We start from the raw sequence: 16,713 nt of genomic DNA, 5'->3' as shown, positions 1-16,713 counted from the left end.
ACTCAATTCGGTCTTTGTCCATTTTCACGAAGGACAAAGTAATCTCTGTCCAAAAAAAAAAGGGACACTTTGACCCTCAACCTTTTTATTTTGGGACAATACGGTCCCTTTGTTTAAAAAATCATTAAATAATAATAAAAATTAGTTTTGTGGGGGTTTTATTTGTATTTTGTGGGGTTTTAAACTCCCACACAAATCTTTTCAATAATATAACCAATTACTACCACTACTACTATTATCTTTTTCATCCTCATTATTTTCACTCCTACCTCTATTATTTTTATTGTGTAACCATACTTTATCATCATCATTATCTCCTCTATCATCATCATCATCAATACCAATATTGTCAACATTAAAGTTCTCTTATTTCATTTCTTATTCGATGTTATTTTTTCCTTTACAAGATATTGTACTATAATTACTTTTTTTTTGTGGCATCATTTTTATCAATGGTTTTTCTTCACTTAACCACCATTGATGAAGGAATTTTTGAAAAACAAAGTTATTAATAGTTTTTGGAGGTTTAAAACCCCCACAAAATACAAATAAAACCCCAGAAAACTAATTTTATTATTATTTAATAAATTTTTTAACAGAGGAACCGTATTGTCCCAAAATAAAAAGGTTAAGGGTCGAAGTGTCTCTTTTTTTAGACAGGAATCGCTTTGTCCTTCGTGAAAACGGACAAAAATCAAATTGGATGTTTACTCAATAAATATATAATAAGTGTCAGTCTTTCTCCCATTTTCTAAAATTATTTTACACAGACTGCTCAATAAGTTTCAATGAAACTCATTTTTTCTAATAATTTTTATAAATTACAAAAAGTTATATTTTGGTTAATTGATTAAGTTATTATAACTTAAATTAAATTAATAGTTACAGTTAATCATGACCATTCTATCCAATAATCATTAGACATAGCATAAGAGATAATTTACCTTTTATTTTAAAAAAAGTTGGATAAAATTTACCATAATTTGGATATGATATAAAACTTGTAAAAATTACATCACATCAACAATAATAATAATCGAGTATATATGTAAGTATATGATACAATATTGTGTATATCAAAAGATAGAAAGAATATGATAAAAATCATGAATAGAGATCCTTAGAATTAGGGTAAAGAGGAATATTAGCGTTTTAAATTATATTATGTATATTCATATTATTATATTATATTCATATTTATAGCATAATTCTCTAAGTGAGCTATAAGTCTAATACTAATCTTAATATTATATATATAGGTATTGGTACATGTTTACAAATTAAATTTTCATTTAAAAAAAATACTAAACTCTTTCCATTTAATGGATTTATTTAATTTAAAAATTTAAAAATATTTATTCATTTTAAATATTAAAATAAAATTAATTATTTTTTATAAAATTATGCTAGATGTATATTAAAATTAACTACTAAAATATAAAAGGAAAAAACTCTACATCCATGTAATTTTTTCATCCAAGCTATTCAAGTAACTTCAATCAGATGCACCTCCCCAACCTCCTTCTTCTTCTCTATTCGCGTTTTTCTTCTTTTTCTTCAACCTAATAAAATTCGTCATTCTCCTCTATTCGCTTTTTTCTTCTCTGCTCGCATTCTTCATTATTGATTTGCATTGAATTCAACATAATAAGCTCCGTCATTCTTCTTCTTTTTCGTTTTCTTCTTCAATCTACATTTCTGAATAGAAACAATGAATGATTCAACTTCAAATCAGTTGAATGAGGTTATTACGTTGAGACAGCTAGGAAATGATTGCTGCATGCTATCACAATAATCTTAAACACTGAACAAAGTAAAAGGAGGCCACCGAACCGAAAATATTTATGTGGTGAATAAATGGTGATCAACTTTCAATCAACAAGAATAGTACTTCTCCTCCTCCTCCTTCTTTCAAATTCGCGCACGTAGGTTCTTCTTCTTCGCGCACACAGATTATTCTTTCGTTATAATCACCAACAACACCAACATTTTGCTCGATTAAGTGGAGTTGCTCATTTTGATTCACTTGACTGTTAATGTGTTCAGTTGAGTTCTTGTGCATGCATAAATGTTTTTCTTACTGATTGAATGCTTATCACGTTTTATTCAGCACATGATTGGTGTTTGGTTAAGTGGTGTTGACCATTTCGATTCACCTGATTGTTATGTGTTTAGTTAACTTCTTTTGCATGGAAAAATGTTATTCTTGATGATTGAATGTTTACGACGTTTTATTCAGCACATGAATGTTGCTCACTTCAGTGGAGTTGCTCATTTTGATTTACTTGATTGTTAGTGTGTTCAATTGAGTCCTTGTACATGTAGAAATATTTTTCTTGATGATTAAATGTTTATGACGTTTTATTCAGCACATGAATGATGTTCGGTTCAGTGGAGTTGGCCAGTTCGGTTCATTTCTATTCTGCACAATTCAAAACTCTTCCTCTTCACCTTCTACGGCTTCTTCACCAAGGAGAGAAATAAGAAAAGACAAAAAAATATAGCAGCAATAATAACAAAAGAATGAAAATAAGGAGAAAACACGCGAAGAAAATGAATGCGAAAAAGAAGGAGGAGAATGAGGAGGAGGAGGAAGGTGAATCTCTGTTGCTGTTTTCGTTTGTTTCTAGTTGTTCCTTGCCAAATCTTCTCGCGATTCTTCTCCAGTAGTGGTTTTCGCAGAGAACATGACTGAAGTTTGAGTGATTTTGAGAGAGATTCGAAGAGAATGAGCGATTTCGTGTTGAGAAAGAAGTAACATTTTTTCATAATAAACGCGAAGTAACAAAAGGTTTTTGGGCGCGTGTTTTCACTCGTCATTAATGCGCGTGAGTCTATTTAGGTTTGAGCCAACTTGGTTACATAAATGTGTAGCACATCTTATTATAAAATATACATTAAAATATAAATACGTATTAAAATGAGTTAAATTATATATACATATTTACACAAATAGATGATAGCTGATTTGATTATTAATTTTTAGTCGCACATAATATTTTTTATGCGAAATAAAGTGTCAGTAGAGTTTTTTTTTTAGTAGAAAATCTTTTATGCATTTTACCTTTATTTTAGTATGAAAAACTTGTGAAACAATTATAAAAGAAGAAGACAAAAGATAATTTTAGTCACGATCCATCTGATGAAATTATACTCATCTTCCTACTTTACTGGTCTTCTCCTCATCCAAATTCACGCTCTCTCTCTCTCTCTCCCTCTCTATCTCTCTCAAACCCTAATTTCTCAAAGCTATCTCTCTCGCTCCCAGACGCTCTCTCTTCAACACCGTTTTCCTCAACCCTCAGGTGGAAACCCTAACCTACCCGATCTAAGCGGATTCTTCGTCTGAGAGCACAATCACGGCGATGGCGCTGGTTAGTTTCAGCCGGTGAGATGCTGCCGATGCTGCGCGAGTGCGATCTCTGTTTCAGGCTGCTTCACGCTCACTTGAACTTCAACAGCCTTGGTGAGACATTCTGGGTCGAGATCTCTATTTCATATGTGTTTTGTTTGCCTTTGATTTGGGGTTTTCGTATGTGTTTTCTTTGCCGAGGGTTTGAGTTGTTTTTGAATGTTTATTTTGATCAAGGTGAAAGTAGTTTGGTTTCGGTGTGTGCTTTCGCCGGAGAAGATCCTCGGCCATTATGATCCTTGGAAGAAACCCCCACCACGCTGGTCGTTGGTGTAGATTATGTGCGGCGTCGTGTCTCCTCCTTGAATCTTCCCCTTTATCTCCTTCGGATTGAAAGTGGGTTAAGTTTTTTTTTTTTTTTTTTTTTTCCTGAAATTAATTTTTTTTATCATCATCGTGTTTTCTAGGTTTCATTGTGTTTCACACTTTCACATAATTATGAATTCACTGTTTTTGATTCTAAGGTTTCTTTGAATGTGTTTCAAATTTTACTGTCTTTTCTCGGATTATTATTATTATTATTATTATTTTTGCAAAATGCTACATTTTGATGTGAATAGATTTTTGTGTTGAAGTCATGTATGTGATTACGATACTGTTATCCTTCACTGTTGGTGACCTCTGCCCATTGCTTGATTCAGATTTATTTTTGGATTGTGCTATCTCTTTTTTCTTATTTATTTATTTGTTTTATTTTCGCTGTTAAGATCTATGATAAGAATCAAACTAGGATGTGAATGTTTCTGCAATTGAAATACCTGCAAAGTACGTGGTTATTGGGAGCTCTACTACCTTTAAAAGCTAGGAATTGGGACTGAAGTTTTATTCCTTTTTCTTGGATTATTGCTTTTGGTGGCTGATAATATAGCTCAACTTTATAACATTTTGTTATTTGAAATCTAAATGTTTAAAACTTTTTGTTCCTGTGCCTAATGATTTGGTTCTGTTTAAGATTGTTCTGAAAACCGAACCGGACCGGCTGGGTTAACCGGGAACCGGTCAGCTAGCCGGTCCGGGTAAGCCTAGAAATCGTATGGCAAAAAACCGGTGAAAAAACCGGTCGAATCGGCGTTTAACCGATAAACCGGTAGAACCGTCCGGTTTTTTAGAGGGTTTTCGGTTCGGAAATATACCCTCTAAAACGTTGCCGTTTTGTGTGGGAATAAAAAAAAAAAAAGGAAAGGCAAGTGCTGAAGCTGAACCCTAAATCACCAAACACCAATTGAAGCCACTCATCTCTCCTCTCTTCTCTGAGAAGTGAGCAGCCCTTGCAACCCACAATCCTGTCCTCTCTTCGAATTCCAACGACAGCCACCACCCACCATCCCACTTCAGAGCTCGAACTCATCGCCGAACCCTTCTCTCCTTTCTCTATCTGTCGCCCTCTCTGTCCGAGCTCGCTTTGTCGCTGTGGGTCGCGCCGCTTCGCTGCTCCTCGTGGTGGGTCATTGACGCTTCGCTGTTCCTCGCCGTGGGTCGTCGCCGCTTCTCGGATCCTTGCCGTGGGTCCTCGCCGCTTCTCTCCTCCTCGTCGTTTCTCCTTCTCCCCTCCTCGCTGGCGTCGTTTCTGCTTCTATGCTCCGCACCGTGTCTCACCGTCATTGCTTATCCGTCGTGGCTTCTCTTCTTCGCGTGGAGTCTCGCAGTCGAAGCGGCTAACTTTTGTCGTGTCTCAAGTCTCTAGTCTCTAGTCTCTGCTTCAACCATCGCAGGTCTCAGATCTCAAGTTTCAAGTCTCTTCTTCTCTGCTTCAAGCCTTCAACCCTCTCAGGTCTCAAGTCTCAGTCTCTAACACTCCCTGTTTCTATTTCCCTGACTCTATTCCTCTGAAATTTCAAATTTATTCTGAACATGCATATGATGTATTATTGATGATTCTGCTGAATTTTGAGATAATGTTTTGAATTTTTATTTCAATTCAGTCTTATCATATTGAATTAATTCTACTGAAGATTGAGTTATAAATTCAATTGTTTAATTTATTAATTTGACTGAGATTGATGTTTAGATCCAACCTGTTGTATTTGTTTTGGTGAATTGTTGTTTTGCTGCTATTGATTCAAAATAAAAATATTGCCACAATTCTGGATTGAATTTACTATATGGCTTCATATCATTTGGTTGAATTCTGCTTCATTTTTTTCTTTTGTTAATTTCTATGAATTTGAGTTTCTGTATTTTAATGATTCAAATCTATGTTTGCTTCATTTTATGGTTGCTTATTTTATTAATTTTATTGAGTTACTGAAATCTGATTCTTGGTTGCTGTTTCTTTTTCTGTTTGTTGTGTTCTGAGTTGGGGTGAGTTGTTTTTCTCTATTTGTTGTGTTTTGACTTCTGAGTTAGTGTTGGTGGTATGATGGCCGAATTTGAATTAATTGGGTAATTTTTATTTCTGGATTCTCTGATTTTTTCTATGTTTGAATTATAAAAAATTATTTTGAAAGATTTTCTTGTTTTATACCTTTGTTGCTGATTGATGAGGATTGCTGATTACTTGCGAGAACTTAGGGGAGAATAGTGTTGTTGGCTTGTTGCTGCCTCTGTGTTAACTGTTAAGTGTGTTAAGTTTTTGGTTTTTATAATTTTTATGAAATTGGAATAATTGTTGATGGTTGATTTCAGGAAATCTGGCATAATTTTGTTATGGTGTTTTACTGCTCTCTTGAATTTTGATAAATTTTGATGATAGTATGTTAAATTTTTTAAAATAATTTTATTGATGATTGATGATATTTTTTTTCAATATTTGAAATTATATATTTAAATTTTAATAATTTTATTTAATATTTAATTAAACCGGTCGAATCATCGAACCAGTGAACCAGTCACTCTACCGGTTCATTGACTGGTCCGGTTCTTGCAATCTTTAGTTAAGTAAAAAATTTAAGGAGCTTAATCAGGTTCCGTTTAAGTCTGCATTGAATCTTTCCCCTATATCTCCTTCGGATTCAAAGGTGTGTTATGGATTTCTGTTTTTTTTCCTGAAACTATTTTTTTTTAAATGATCATCCTGTTTTCTAGGTTTCTTTCTGTATCAAATAATTATAAATTTCCTGTTTTCTAGGTTTCTTTCTGTCTTTAAATTTTTCAGTTCCAATGTCTGCAAACAAACGCTACCACATTCAAAGTTTCCGAATTTACTTGAAGGTCAGAACGGAAGAAGCCTGAATCTATCACTTCGGACTCCGCATCACGGCATCACGGGCATCCGGCATTGTTCCGTATCACAGGCAGCATATCAGGTTGTGGGATGTCGCGAAGTCGCGAAATAACGAACCGGACTTGCGCCCCAGTCGTATGGTGGAAGATAACGTACCATGAGTTGTTTCCATCGTGGGACCAAACGAACATTTCTCGCCGTGGTCCTTTCATTCTGATGGAGAGAGAACGAGAAGAAATGCCAGGCAGAGCACTGGGAAGGGAGAGAGTGACGAGAGAGAATGAGAATTTAGGGCATCAGAGACCAGGTGGAAGGGGGTTCTTGGAATTAAAACGGAAAATCATAATGTGATGGAGAGAAAACGAAATGAACTTACCTAAATAAATGCGGAGCATAGAAGAAACCCGAGTAGAGCACTCGGAAGGGAGAGAATCACAAAGAACAGTGCTCTACTCGCGGTTCTTCTCTGCTCCGCATTTATTTAGGTAAGTTCATTTCGTTCTCTTTCCATCACATTATGATTTTCCGTTTTCATTCCAAGAACCCCCTTCCCGCTGGTCTCTGATGTCCTAAATTCTTATTCTCTCTCGTCACTCTCTCCCTTCCCAGTGCTCTGCCTCGCGTTTCTTCTCGTTCTCTCTCCATCAGAATGGAAGGACCACGGCGAGAAATGTTCGTTTGGTCTCACGATGAAAACAACTCATAGTACGTTATTTTCTACCATACAACTGGTGCGCAGGTCCGGTTTGCTATTTCGCGACTTCCTACAACTGATATGCTATTTCGCGACATCCTACAACTGATATGCTGCCCGTGATCCGGAACGCCGCTGGAGTATTTCTTTTTGTTGCAGCAGATACCATCACTTGTGGCATGATGTTGGCATAGGGAGTGGATTATACTTCAATCATCCTCAAATTTAAAGACGGAGACAGAAATTTTAATTATATTTTGTACCTAAATTACCCTATCCGAAATTTATAATTTCAAAATTACCCTCAATGTAAATCAGGGCTTCTTGATCAACCCTCGTGACTCATCTTCTCATTCTTCTTCGGAACAGCCACCGCAGCCACTCGAGCATTCTTCTTCAAGAACAGCCACCGCGTCGCCGTTGGCCTCGCCACCACTAGGTAAGTGATTTGCCGCTTGCGAGTTCATCTTCGTATTCCCCATCTTCTCATCTCCTCTTTTTCTCCTTCACAGGAAAATCGAAGAATGAAGCTGCCGCCTCTCCCCAATTGCTGTCCACCTCAACCATCAACTCCTCCTCCGAACTGCTCTGACCCAGGTTAGTTTTATACAAATGTTGTTTAGTTTACTGATTCCTTTCATCTTTTCCGTCGTGCCCTAATCTTTAATTTGGATTTGTTCGTGACCTAGCATCGGGACTTTTCTCTTCTTGTGATAATCAATTTGATCTGTGGATTTAACCATTATTTTTGTAATGCTTAAATCAAATTTGTTTGTATTTGAAAGGTGTATTTGTACTCAGAACCTCTTTGCTTGATTTGTAATTATTTTTGTTAATGGTGTGAAGTAGTAGCATTGAAGTTAAAGAAGTTCTTTGCCTAGTGTGAATTTGTTCGTGACCTAACATAACCCATTTATTTCAGCTTTATAATTAATGAGTTTATGATGTTTACTTCGTTTTAAGTGCCACTAATTGGATCATTACTCAATTCATTAGCCTAACTACATTTATTTGTTGATTTCATTCTGGATTATACTTTTTTTTCCCATTTTTTCATGTTTGCGACTACTATTGTTCCATGTCTGCACAGAGCTCTCATTAGCCTAACTCAATTGGACCTGTAATGTAAGATTGAATATGTAGTACAAACTTGCAAGCAAACTGTTATTAGTTACCTTGGTTTATTCTATTACACTGCACTTGTGAAAATTTTCATGGATAAAGCTGATTCGTTTCTAGACCTTATTAAGGTTTCTCATAGTTTGCGAATCATAGTCTGATAAAGCAATTGCTGCTTTTTTATGTAAAAATGGTCTAACTAAATTCATGTATATATATTTTTATAAAACATAAGTTGTACTTGATAGAGTGCTTAATCAGCTTTAAAGAAGAGGGGGAATCAGTATATAACTGAGCGTGATTCATACGCGTTACATATCCTAGACATAAGATTTGCGGTGTTCATTTTGAATGTGTAATTCTGGATACAGTCACCTAAAAATAGGAAAACGTTCTTTTACAACAAGCTTGTTTTTAAAGCAAGGGGGAAAATGTATATTTACTATTTCTTTAAAATCTTTTATGCGAGTGTTTACTACTAAGACGTAAAGATAAAATGTCATTTGCTAATCTAGAAGTGTGTATAAGGTTGTAAATTGTAATTCTCTCCAAGTAAGAATATGTACTAGTTAACATATAAACCAAGATTGGTATTTTACCTTTTCACAATTAACATATAAACCAAGATTCCCAGTACATGGGTAATATTTGCTATATGGCAATTGAAGTTTCTAATCATATAAACAGTAGGAGAATCATAGTCTCACAAAATTTGAATATATTCTTAACAAATAAACTTGTTTTTTCATTATTTGGAAAAGAGTGTATAATAATCCTCTTTCATATATGTATGAACTTTACATTGAAATGTTTAATCTATCTCTTTTTCTCTTAAAATAGTGGAAACAAGTTTATCAATTTAAACAATAAGATTATTTTATGACATGATTAGGAATTTAAAATATATGAAAATGCTAGAAAATGAAATGGGATATAGTAATTTGCGCACAGGATCAAATGCTTTAAAGTTGGGAAAGGAATTAAACGAAGATACTAAAACTCCATTGCAAATAGAGTTAAAGGACCCAAATTGTTTATGTGCTTCATGTTCTTCTCAATTTAAACTAGGGGTGGACATGGTATGGATTTTTATAAATCCAAGTTAGATCCATTTCAGAACCAGTTTTATGATTCATGAAACCAAACCAGAATTAGATTGAAAAAGAAACCGATTTTAAACCAATTTGAAAAAATAAAAATCGATTTTAAATCGGTTTTAGAATTTAATCCGGTTTTACTTATAAACTGGTTTTAAATCTGGTTTTATTTACAAATCGGTTTTAAATTTGGTTTTTTTAATCCAAATCTAAAATCCAGTTTTAAAATCAGTTTTTTCAAACAAAAATTCAGTTTTAAAACTAGTTTTTTAAAATTCAATTTTCAAACCAAATTTTTTAACAAAAAATCTACTTTTAAAACCAGTTTTTAAAATTCAATTTTCAAACCATATTTTAATAAGTTGTTTGTCTTTCTTTCCGCTGTGTATATAATGTGAACTTTTTCATCGATTATACAATATACAAAAATAACACCATAAATAACTTATATTTAGTAGAGAAAAAAATTGTGTATTTAAATTTGTATAAAATAATACAATATACAAAAATATTTATAAGTATTAAAATAATTGAAATAATAAAAATATAATATCCTATATATACATATACATGGATTACACGTTAAATAATTCTAATAAATACTAATTGGTTCTCGTATATTATAATAATAAGAATAAAAAAAAATTCTCATAACAAAAATCATTTTTCAAAAACAAAAAAACAGTTGAAAAAGGACGATTTTCACAATAATAATAATAATAATAATAATAATAATGGTCACAATTTGAATTAGCAAATAGAAGTATATGAATAATTATATTTAATCATAATAAAACAGTTAAAATTAAAATTCAAGAGATTAAACTTACAGAAATAATAAGAAATCTATATACATAACCCGGAGAATCCCAACTTTTCAGTTATGTGGGTATGAATTAAAAAAAAACCTTACAAATACGGTTAAGGATTCCTTGCTCCTACATTTTTGTAGGTTTATCATTAACCATCATAAAAATAATTACAAAATGTATCTCGTTTTTTTTTTTTGAAAAATTTATTAAATAGATTTTGATCCCTTTAACTTTTGTTATTTACACTTTTTCTCTTTATCTTTTAGTTTTAGATTCAAAGAAGAAGAAAGGTCTGCTAACGTTTATAGAATCAATTTCTATCAACGCCATTTTCTCATCTTCTTCCTATGCTCTATCTCTGGTTCGCCTACTCTCGCCGCCACAACACGCATCAGACGCCGCCGCTCCCTGCGTCCGCCGCCGCTCCTCACATTCTCGGAGGAACGAACTATCAGTATCACCACCCTGTTAAATTTCGCAGAGAAAGAACGAGAACCAGAGCGACCCTTGATGACACTGAAATAGGACAACTTTCCTCAACCACACTTCTTGTTGAGGACGACAAACCCAGCAAGGTATACTTTTTCCTCTGCCTTCTTTTCAGTTCGGTTTGATTCTTTTAGAATAGTCAAGATGATGAATTTTGAATCCTTAGGGTAGCTTTTCAGGCAATGATTTTTGCCCTGCTTCGAGTTTCCTTGGTGTTTTGATTTGAATTTGATATGCTTTATTTATTTATTTTCATGTCTGCTTAGAAAGTAGAGGAAAGTGTAAAAGTGCTAAAAGATGCAGCTAAGACGAGAAAGGTAGCAGCAGAGAAGGTTCTGTCTGCACTTTCTGTCATTGAGAAAGCGAAAATTGATCCTTCTGGCTTTCTTGAAACCCTCGGTGGCAATGAATCCCCTGGGAGGACATGAATGCTAATTTTCACCGCTGAGGTGAACATATTTGTATTACTTTTTTGTTTGCTCGTTCTTTGGCTATAATCTGTTTCTCCCTTTGCATGCTTATACTTGGCAATTTATACTTACCATGCTTAGACCTGCCATTTATATGTACTATGTTCTAAATTTTAAACATATGCTTTTGGTATGGAGGTCCTTGCAAATTTCCTTTCCAATCCGTTGGCTTCAGGAGGAGACAGTGATGCTGCAGGATGGCCTTATTTGGCTTTTGATCTTGACCCCGCACTAGTAAATGTCAGTGTACTTAAGCTTTCTGCTTAGTTGTTACCTACTAGAAATATGCATACGACTTATTCTTTTCTGAAGAGTTCTTGAACTTCATGAGTAGAACGCTGAACGCATGCTCTCTATGTAATTGTGTGTAGCATGAGATGGCAGCAGAATAAGTGTTAATTTGAAGTCAAACATATTTCTCTTCATATCTCAATGTTTTATCCACTTCATTTTTTTTTTGGTCGATATCCACTTCATTTTAACATGTACTTTTACTGTTAAATTGCTGGGCAGGCTGCTAAAAAAGCCGGCTTTCCAATTCACTATGGGGATGGATCACATCCTGCTGTTCTTCAGTCGGTCGGTATCTCTTCTCCAAAAGCTATTATGGTTATGTTCACCGGAAAGGAAAAGACAGCGGAAACTGTTCAGAGGCTACGGTTTACTTACCCTGCAGTAATATTCATTTTCCCTCCCTTTACACTTTCTTGCTTACCAATTTGACATATGATAACTAAATATATTTTTTGTTTCTAAACCGATCCATTTATCTATCTTAGGAAGATCCAAGAATTTCATTTTACGTTCAACTTAGGGTATATATTGTTAGGTCCAATAATAGGGAGTTTGGCTGATAAAGTTCTTAACTATTTGATTTGCCTTTTCTTGTTCCCTTAGTTTGCTTTATCCTATCTGGATTGCTTACTTTATGATGAAAATCCGCAGATCCCAATCTATGCCAGAGCTAAAGATCTTGAGCATCTTTTAGATCTGAAGAAAGCAGGTGCAACAGATGCCGTTTTGGAAAATGCAGAGGTATTGATTCGCTTTTTCTTGCTTGTCATTTTGTCCTACTCGATGGAGCTTGCAACTGCCATTGCTCAATAGTTATGCAGAAACTACATCTAAGTCTTTTGTTTTTTGTTTTCTTTTTTTAACAATCACTCAGATTAGCTTACAGCTGGGTTCTAAGCTTATGAAAGGTTTCGGAGTGATGTCGGATGACCTAGCATAACAAGGAGAGAAATACAAGCAAAAAGTTCTATTTGAATAATGTGTCAGGAACCAACTTTTTTCAGTTAACTTTTTTAAAATTATTTTGTTTATCTTAAATTCTGTATCTTAAATTAACTCTTAATCCTAAAGTCGGTTAATGTTGGCTAATTTAAAATTGGTTCCCTATACTTTTGCATCTAATTTTGAATACATACATTCATACCATTTGAGTATGGTTATATGCAAATACACCAATCAGGCCAAAATTTCAAATGAGGGAAGGGAATATATAAAAAAAGCTCATTTGTTAAAGATTCAATGTTCTTATATACAAATGCTGATTACCAAGATGTGTAGTATGAATGAGGAAAATCTGAATATCATACTACGATTTCACTCGGTAGAACACAAATCATGATCACCTTTTTGGATATTCTAATGATTACGAAATCTTGGCAAGAGCCGTTTTCCATTATATCCTAAACAAGTAGTAAATTTTCAAAAGATGTAGAACTGAAGAAACGTGACTGGATTTGCCAAAAGTGGGTCATATTAGCTGATGCAGACATATCTTCAGTGAATTTATAGGTTTTCTCCATTTTCACATGAAATTTGGAAGACATTCTTAATTGTTAATATGCAAGCAGAACTAATTCTTTGTCCATAAGCACTTAGTGATCGATCTCCTATTTTTCATATATTAAAACAATGTCATCTCTTTTGAAAATCTATTGTCAGATGATTACCTATTTCACCTGTCTAATTAGGTTTCTCTCAAGCAAATTGCTTTAAGAGATGGTGCTCATTCTGAAGAAACAGAAGTAGTTTAGGCCTGTAGATACTTGTGACTTGTCTATACCCTTGTTAATTATGCATTTATGTAGCATGAATATATATATATATATAAAGAGCTTTCAAAATCTTCTTGGTGCATATTTCCATGACTTTTGACGTCTACAATTTACATATTGGCCGCTTAAAATTCATTTGTAAAAGTTGATTCTCTCATTTTTGTATGCTTCCACGTTTCCTGCAGATGAAATTTTATGAACTTGTCTAAGAATACACAATGCTTAAATTGTAATGAAGATAAGTCAAAGGACGTTGATCTGCCTACTAATCAAATAAGTAAAGGAGATTGGATATGTCCGGGGTAAGTCCTTCAGCTGTTTTACTTGCTTACTAGCTTTTTTTCGATTTCCATTTGTTTGTAAAGGTTCCTTTTGAAAGCACTATAAGTTTGGTCCATATCAATAGAATTATGTGAATTACACTGTTCTATGATTTTTGTTCTCTTACTTTCGTAGTTGACCATATGCAATTATGCATGGCAAACTGTCCCACTTGCTCCTTATGATCTGCTGACATATTCTCGTTGGTTTTGCCGCAGATGCAGTGTTATGAATTTTTCCAAAAATATTCAGTGTCTAAAATGTAAGACAGCAGGGCCGAAGAGGATCAATCCAGATGAAGTTGAAATGAAAAAAGGAGATTTACTATTTTTCATATTGTTTTACTATTTTTGTTAACTGTTACATTTCTAGGGAATTTTTATAGCTTAGGGCTCTTTTGTGATAGAAAATGAATTTTTATCTCATTCCTGGATCCAAGGCGAATAAATTATATTGACCCCAACCATATAACTTATGCACATTGATAACTTCCCACTCATTAACCGTTTTGATGATAATTTCTTCTCCTGAGCATGTTTAAGTTTTCCACTTTTGCATAGGCCATCAATAAGTATGTTGTATGAGTGTATATTTGGTTAATGCCAATCTCTTCCATTTTACTGAATAACACAAGTGCCTTGTCAAGTTGTCGGTTTTTGCACAAAGCATCTATCAAGAAATTGTAAGTGAATATAGAAGATGGTTGACCTTTATCATGCATCTCAATTAAAAGCTCTAAAGCACGAGAGATTCTCTTTGATTTGCCCAAGTCATCAATAAGAATGTTGTAAGTTACCGTGCTAGGAACTAAATTCTTGCGACACAAGTTTAGATGTCCAAAACTACAAGCTAAAATCAAGGCAAGAGAAATATTGATGCAGAAAAATATCTGCTTTGAAATACCTAGGTGGCCAAACCACACTCATTTAAGCAGGTCAAAATCCAGTGTAAAGCAAATATTGCCAATCTCCATAGAGAAGTCATTGATCAACAAGCAAACTAACAATAAAATTTGAAGTTGGGAAACCATAACCGAATTATTAACAAACTCATTTTAGAATCACATTTTTCATAATAATGTAATTTTCCTTATACAGAATGCAATGGATTTGCAAATGTTTATAGCACTCTTTTTTGTTTTTCTTAGTTTGTAGCATGATAATAGTTAAGATATATGATCTCATAGGATAACAGTAAAGAACTATTAATTAATATAAAGAGATCTTAAACACTAAACCTGTAAGCTACAACTAGGAATATCCTCTAAAGAATCAATAAAGCATAGTGGAATTAAAAAGGATGATAGCAATTACAAAAATTGAAAGTTCAAAATTAATTGAATAAAAATGAGATAGTCAAGACATCAATGGTATTGATGTTATGGCATTGCCAAAGTTCTGTGACCCAACAGATATAGAATTTACAGAAATATGATACATATTCTGCAACAATAGAGAGGTGATTTCAATTTGAGTTGATGTATTTTACCTTCATTCATCCGTTCAATAAGCCTCTAGCAATCATTTCCCGAAGAAGTTTCTCTGCCATGTCATTCTCACCTTTTTCAAACAAAGCACGAATAACAATTTCAAAAGTCACAGCATTTGGTAAGCAACCATTGTCTTCCATTTTTGACATCAGGGCCAATGCTTCTTCAAATAAGCCCTCTTTGCAGAGCCCGTCGATCTATATTCGGGTCAATGCCACTCTTTTTCATTTGATTAAATAACACAAATGCCTTGTCAACTTGTTTGATATTGAACATCCCATCCAACAAGGAAGTGTAAGTGATTATATTAGCAGGTTGACCTTTATAATGCATCACAAGAAGAAGCTTTGAAGCACAAGTGATTATTTCTATTTTTTCATTGAAAAATTGAAACTTTGAGAAGAAAGAAACTAAATTGAGAGAGATACCTGAATTGAACTACCGAACTAAAGCAGAGAGTCGGAGTGAGTCCAGACAAGAGAAGAAATGTTGCTTCGACTTCGAGCAGACACGGAAGCAAGACACGGCGAGACCACCCACCAACGACCGCGAGACACGGGGAGGAGCAGAGCAGTAGCGACAACGCACGGTGAGGAGCAGAGAACCAACGATGGTGTACGATGATCAGAACGAGGGACCACAGAGGGAGAGGAATAGTGAACGAGCGACCGCAGAGGGAGAGGAATAGAGAACGAGCGACGATGGTGAAGGAGGCAATAACCCTAGCAGAGGCAAATGTCTCGTCTCTTTTGAAACTATGATTAAAAGAAAAACGAAGAATGTGTAAAAAGAAAAAATACAGGGGTAAATGTTTAATTATAAATTCTTCCAAAAATCAAAAAACAGGGTGCTATTTATAAATATTTTTAGAATGGTTAATGTTACTCCCACATAAAAGTAGGAGTAACATATCCGTAGCCTACAAATACAATACATGAATCCTGCTCATACATGATTGTACCAAAGGAATCAAAATCTTTCTTCAATCAAATCAATTTATTTTTCCAACAATATCACAATATTATTTTTGGAACACACACCAAATTGGCCGATTGGGGACGTAATAAAAAGAATTATATTATTTAGCAAAAACGTTACCTTCATTATGTGTCAGTGTGACAGTGTCACACCATCATCTATCTCAAGAAAAATTTTGTACGAGAGATTGGTTCCGAATCAGCATTGTAATTATGTGAGTATAAGATTTGATCATTCAAATCCAGAATTTCTTTTTTCTCTTTGGATCCTAATTTGGATTTGGATCCAAATCTGGATTAAAGTTGGTTAAATGGTTTGGATTAAAAAACCAAACCATAAAATTAATGCAATGTGATTTGGATTGAGTTTAAAATTCAAGATTTAGATTTTTTTGTCCAGCCCTAATTTAAACCCAAATTGTTTATGTACTTTTTATCTCCTCTTTTTTCTCCTTCTTTTTTGTCTTTTGGAAGAGTTTGATGTGTTTAAAGTACCCGAAAATGTCACTTTCAGTATATGAAATGAGAGAGGAAAATCGATATTATCATTTTTATTATGTTTCTATTGTATTTCCTATTTAGAGAAGTAAATAGAGTTACATGT

At 34.0% G+C, this 16,713-nt stretch overlaps 1 protein-coding gene and 1 long non-coding RNA gene across 7 annotated transcripts; one reads left to right on the top strand and one right to left on the bottom strand.

Annotated features, from left to right (window-relative positions):
- Positions 1–3,119: 3,119 nt before the first annotated feature.
- Positions 3,120–12,704, top strand: LOC107605588 (K(+) efflux antiporter 3, chloroplastic). 6 transcript variants are annotated; one of them, XM_088489734.1, is made up of 7 exons: positions 3,755–7,708; positions 7,782–7,866; positions 10,564–10,872; positions 11,395–11,496; positions 11,770–11,931; positions 12,202–12,291; positions 12,425–12,704. In XM_088489734.1, the coding sequence occupies exons 3-7, from the start codon at positions 10,645–10,647 to the stop codon at positions 12,488–12,490; spliced, it is 648 nt and encodes a 215-aa protein (XP_088345860.1). In that variant the 5' UTR covers positions 3,755–7,708; positions 7,782–7,866; positions 10,564–10,644; the 3' UTR covers positions 12,491–12,704. The 6 variants fall into 6 exon arrangements, 1 of the variants encoding a protein (XP_088345860.1); XR_015885792.1 differs by lacking the exons at positions 11,395–11,496; positions 11,770–11,931; positions 12,202–12,291; positions 12,425–12,704 and adding exons at positions 3,120–3,466; positions 3,590–3,748 and having other exon boundaries at positions 6,507–7,708; positions 10,564–10,628; XR_015885793.1 differs by lacking the exons at positions 10,564–10,872; positions 11,395–11,496; positions 11,770–11,931; positions 12,202–12,291; positions 12,425–12,704 and adding exons at positions 3,120–3,466; positions 3,590–3,748; positions 8,360–8,898 and having other exon boundaries at positions 6,507–7,708.
- A 2,203-nt stretch (positions 12,705–14,907) lies between these two features.
- LOC107605589 (uncharacterized) lies at positions 14,908–15,971 on the bottom strand. The gene is made up of 2 exons (XR_001612536.3): positions 15,561–15,971; positions 14,908–15,452 (listed from the first exon to the last, which is right to left on the bottom strand). It is a non-coding gene; the product is annotated as an uncharacterized LOC107605589 (long non-coding RNA).
- Positions 15,972–16,713: the final 742 nt, after the last annotated feature.

This window comes from Arachis ipaensis, chromosome B6 (assembly GCF_059453495.1).
Source record: "Arachis ipaensis isolate K30076 ecotype BB chromosome B6, ASM5945349v1, whole genome shotgun sequence".
Taxonomy (NCBI): domain Eukaryota; kingdom Viridiplantae; phylum Streptophyta; class Magnoliopsida; order Fabales; family Fabaceae; genus Arachis; species Arachis ipaensis.
This window is presented reverse-complemented; position numbering and strand designations above follow the sequence as displayed.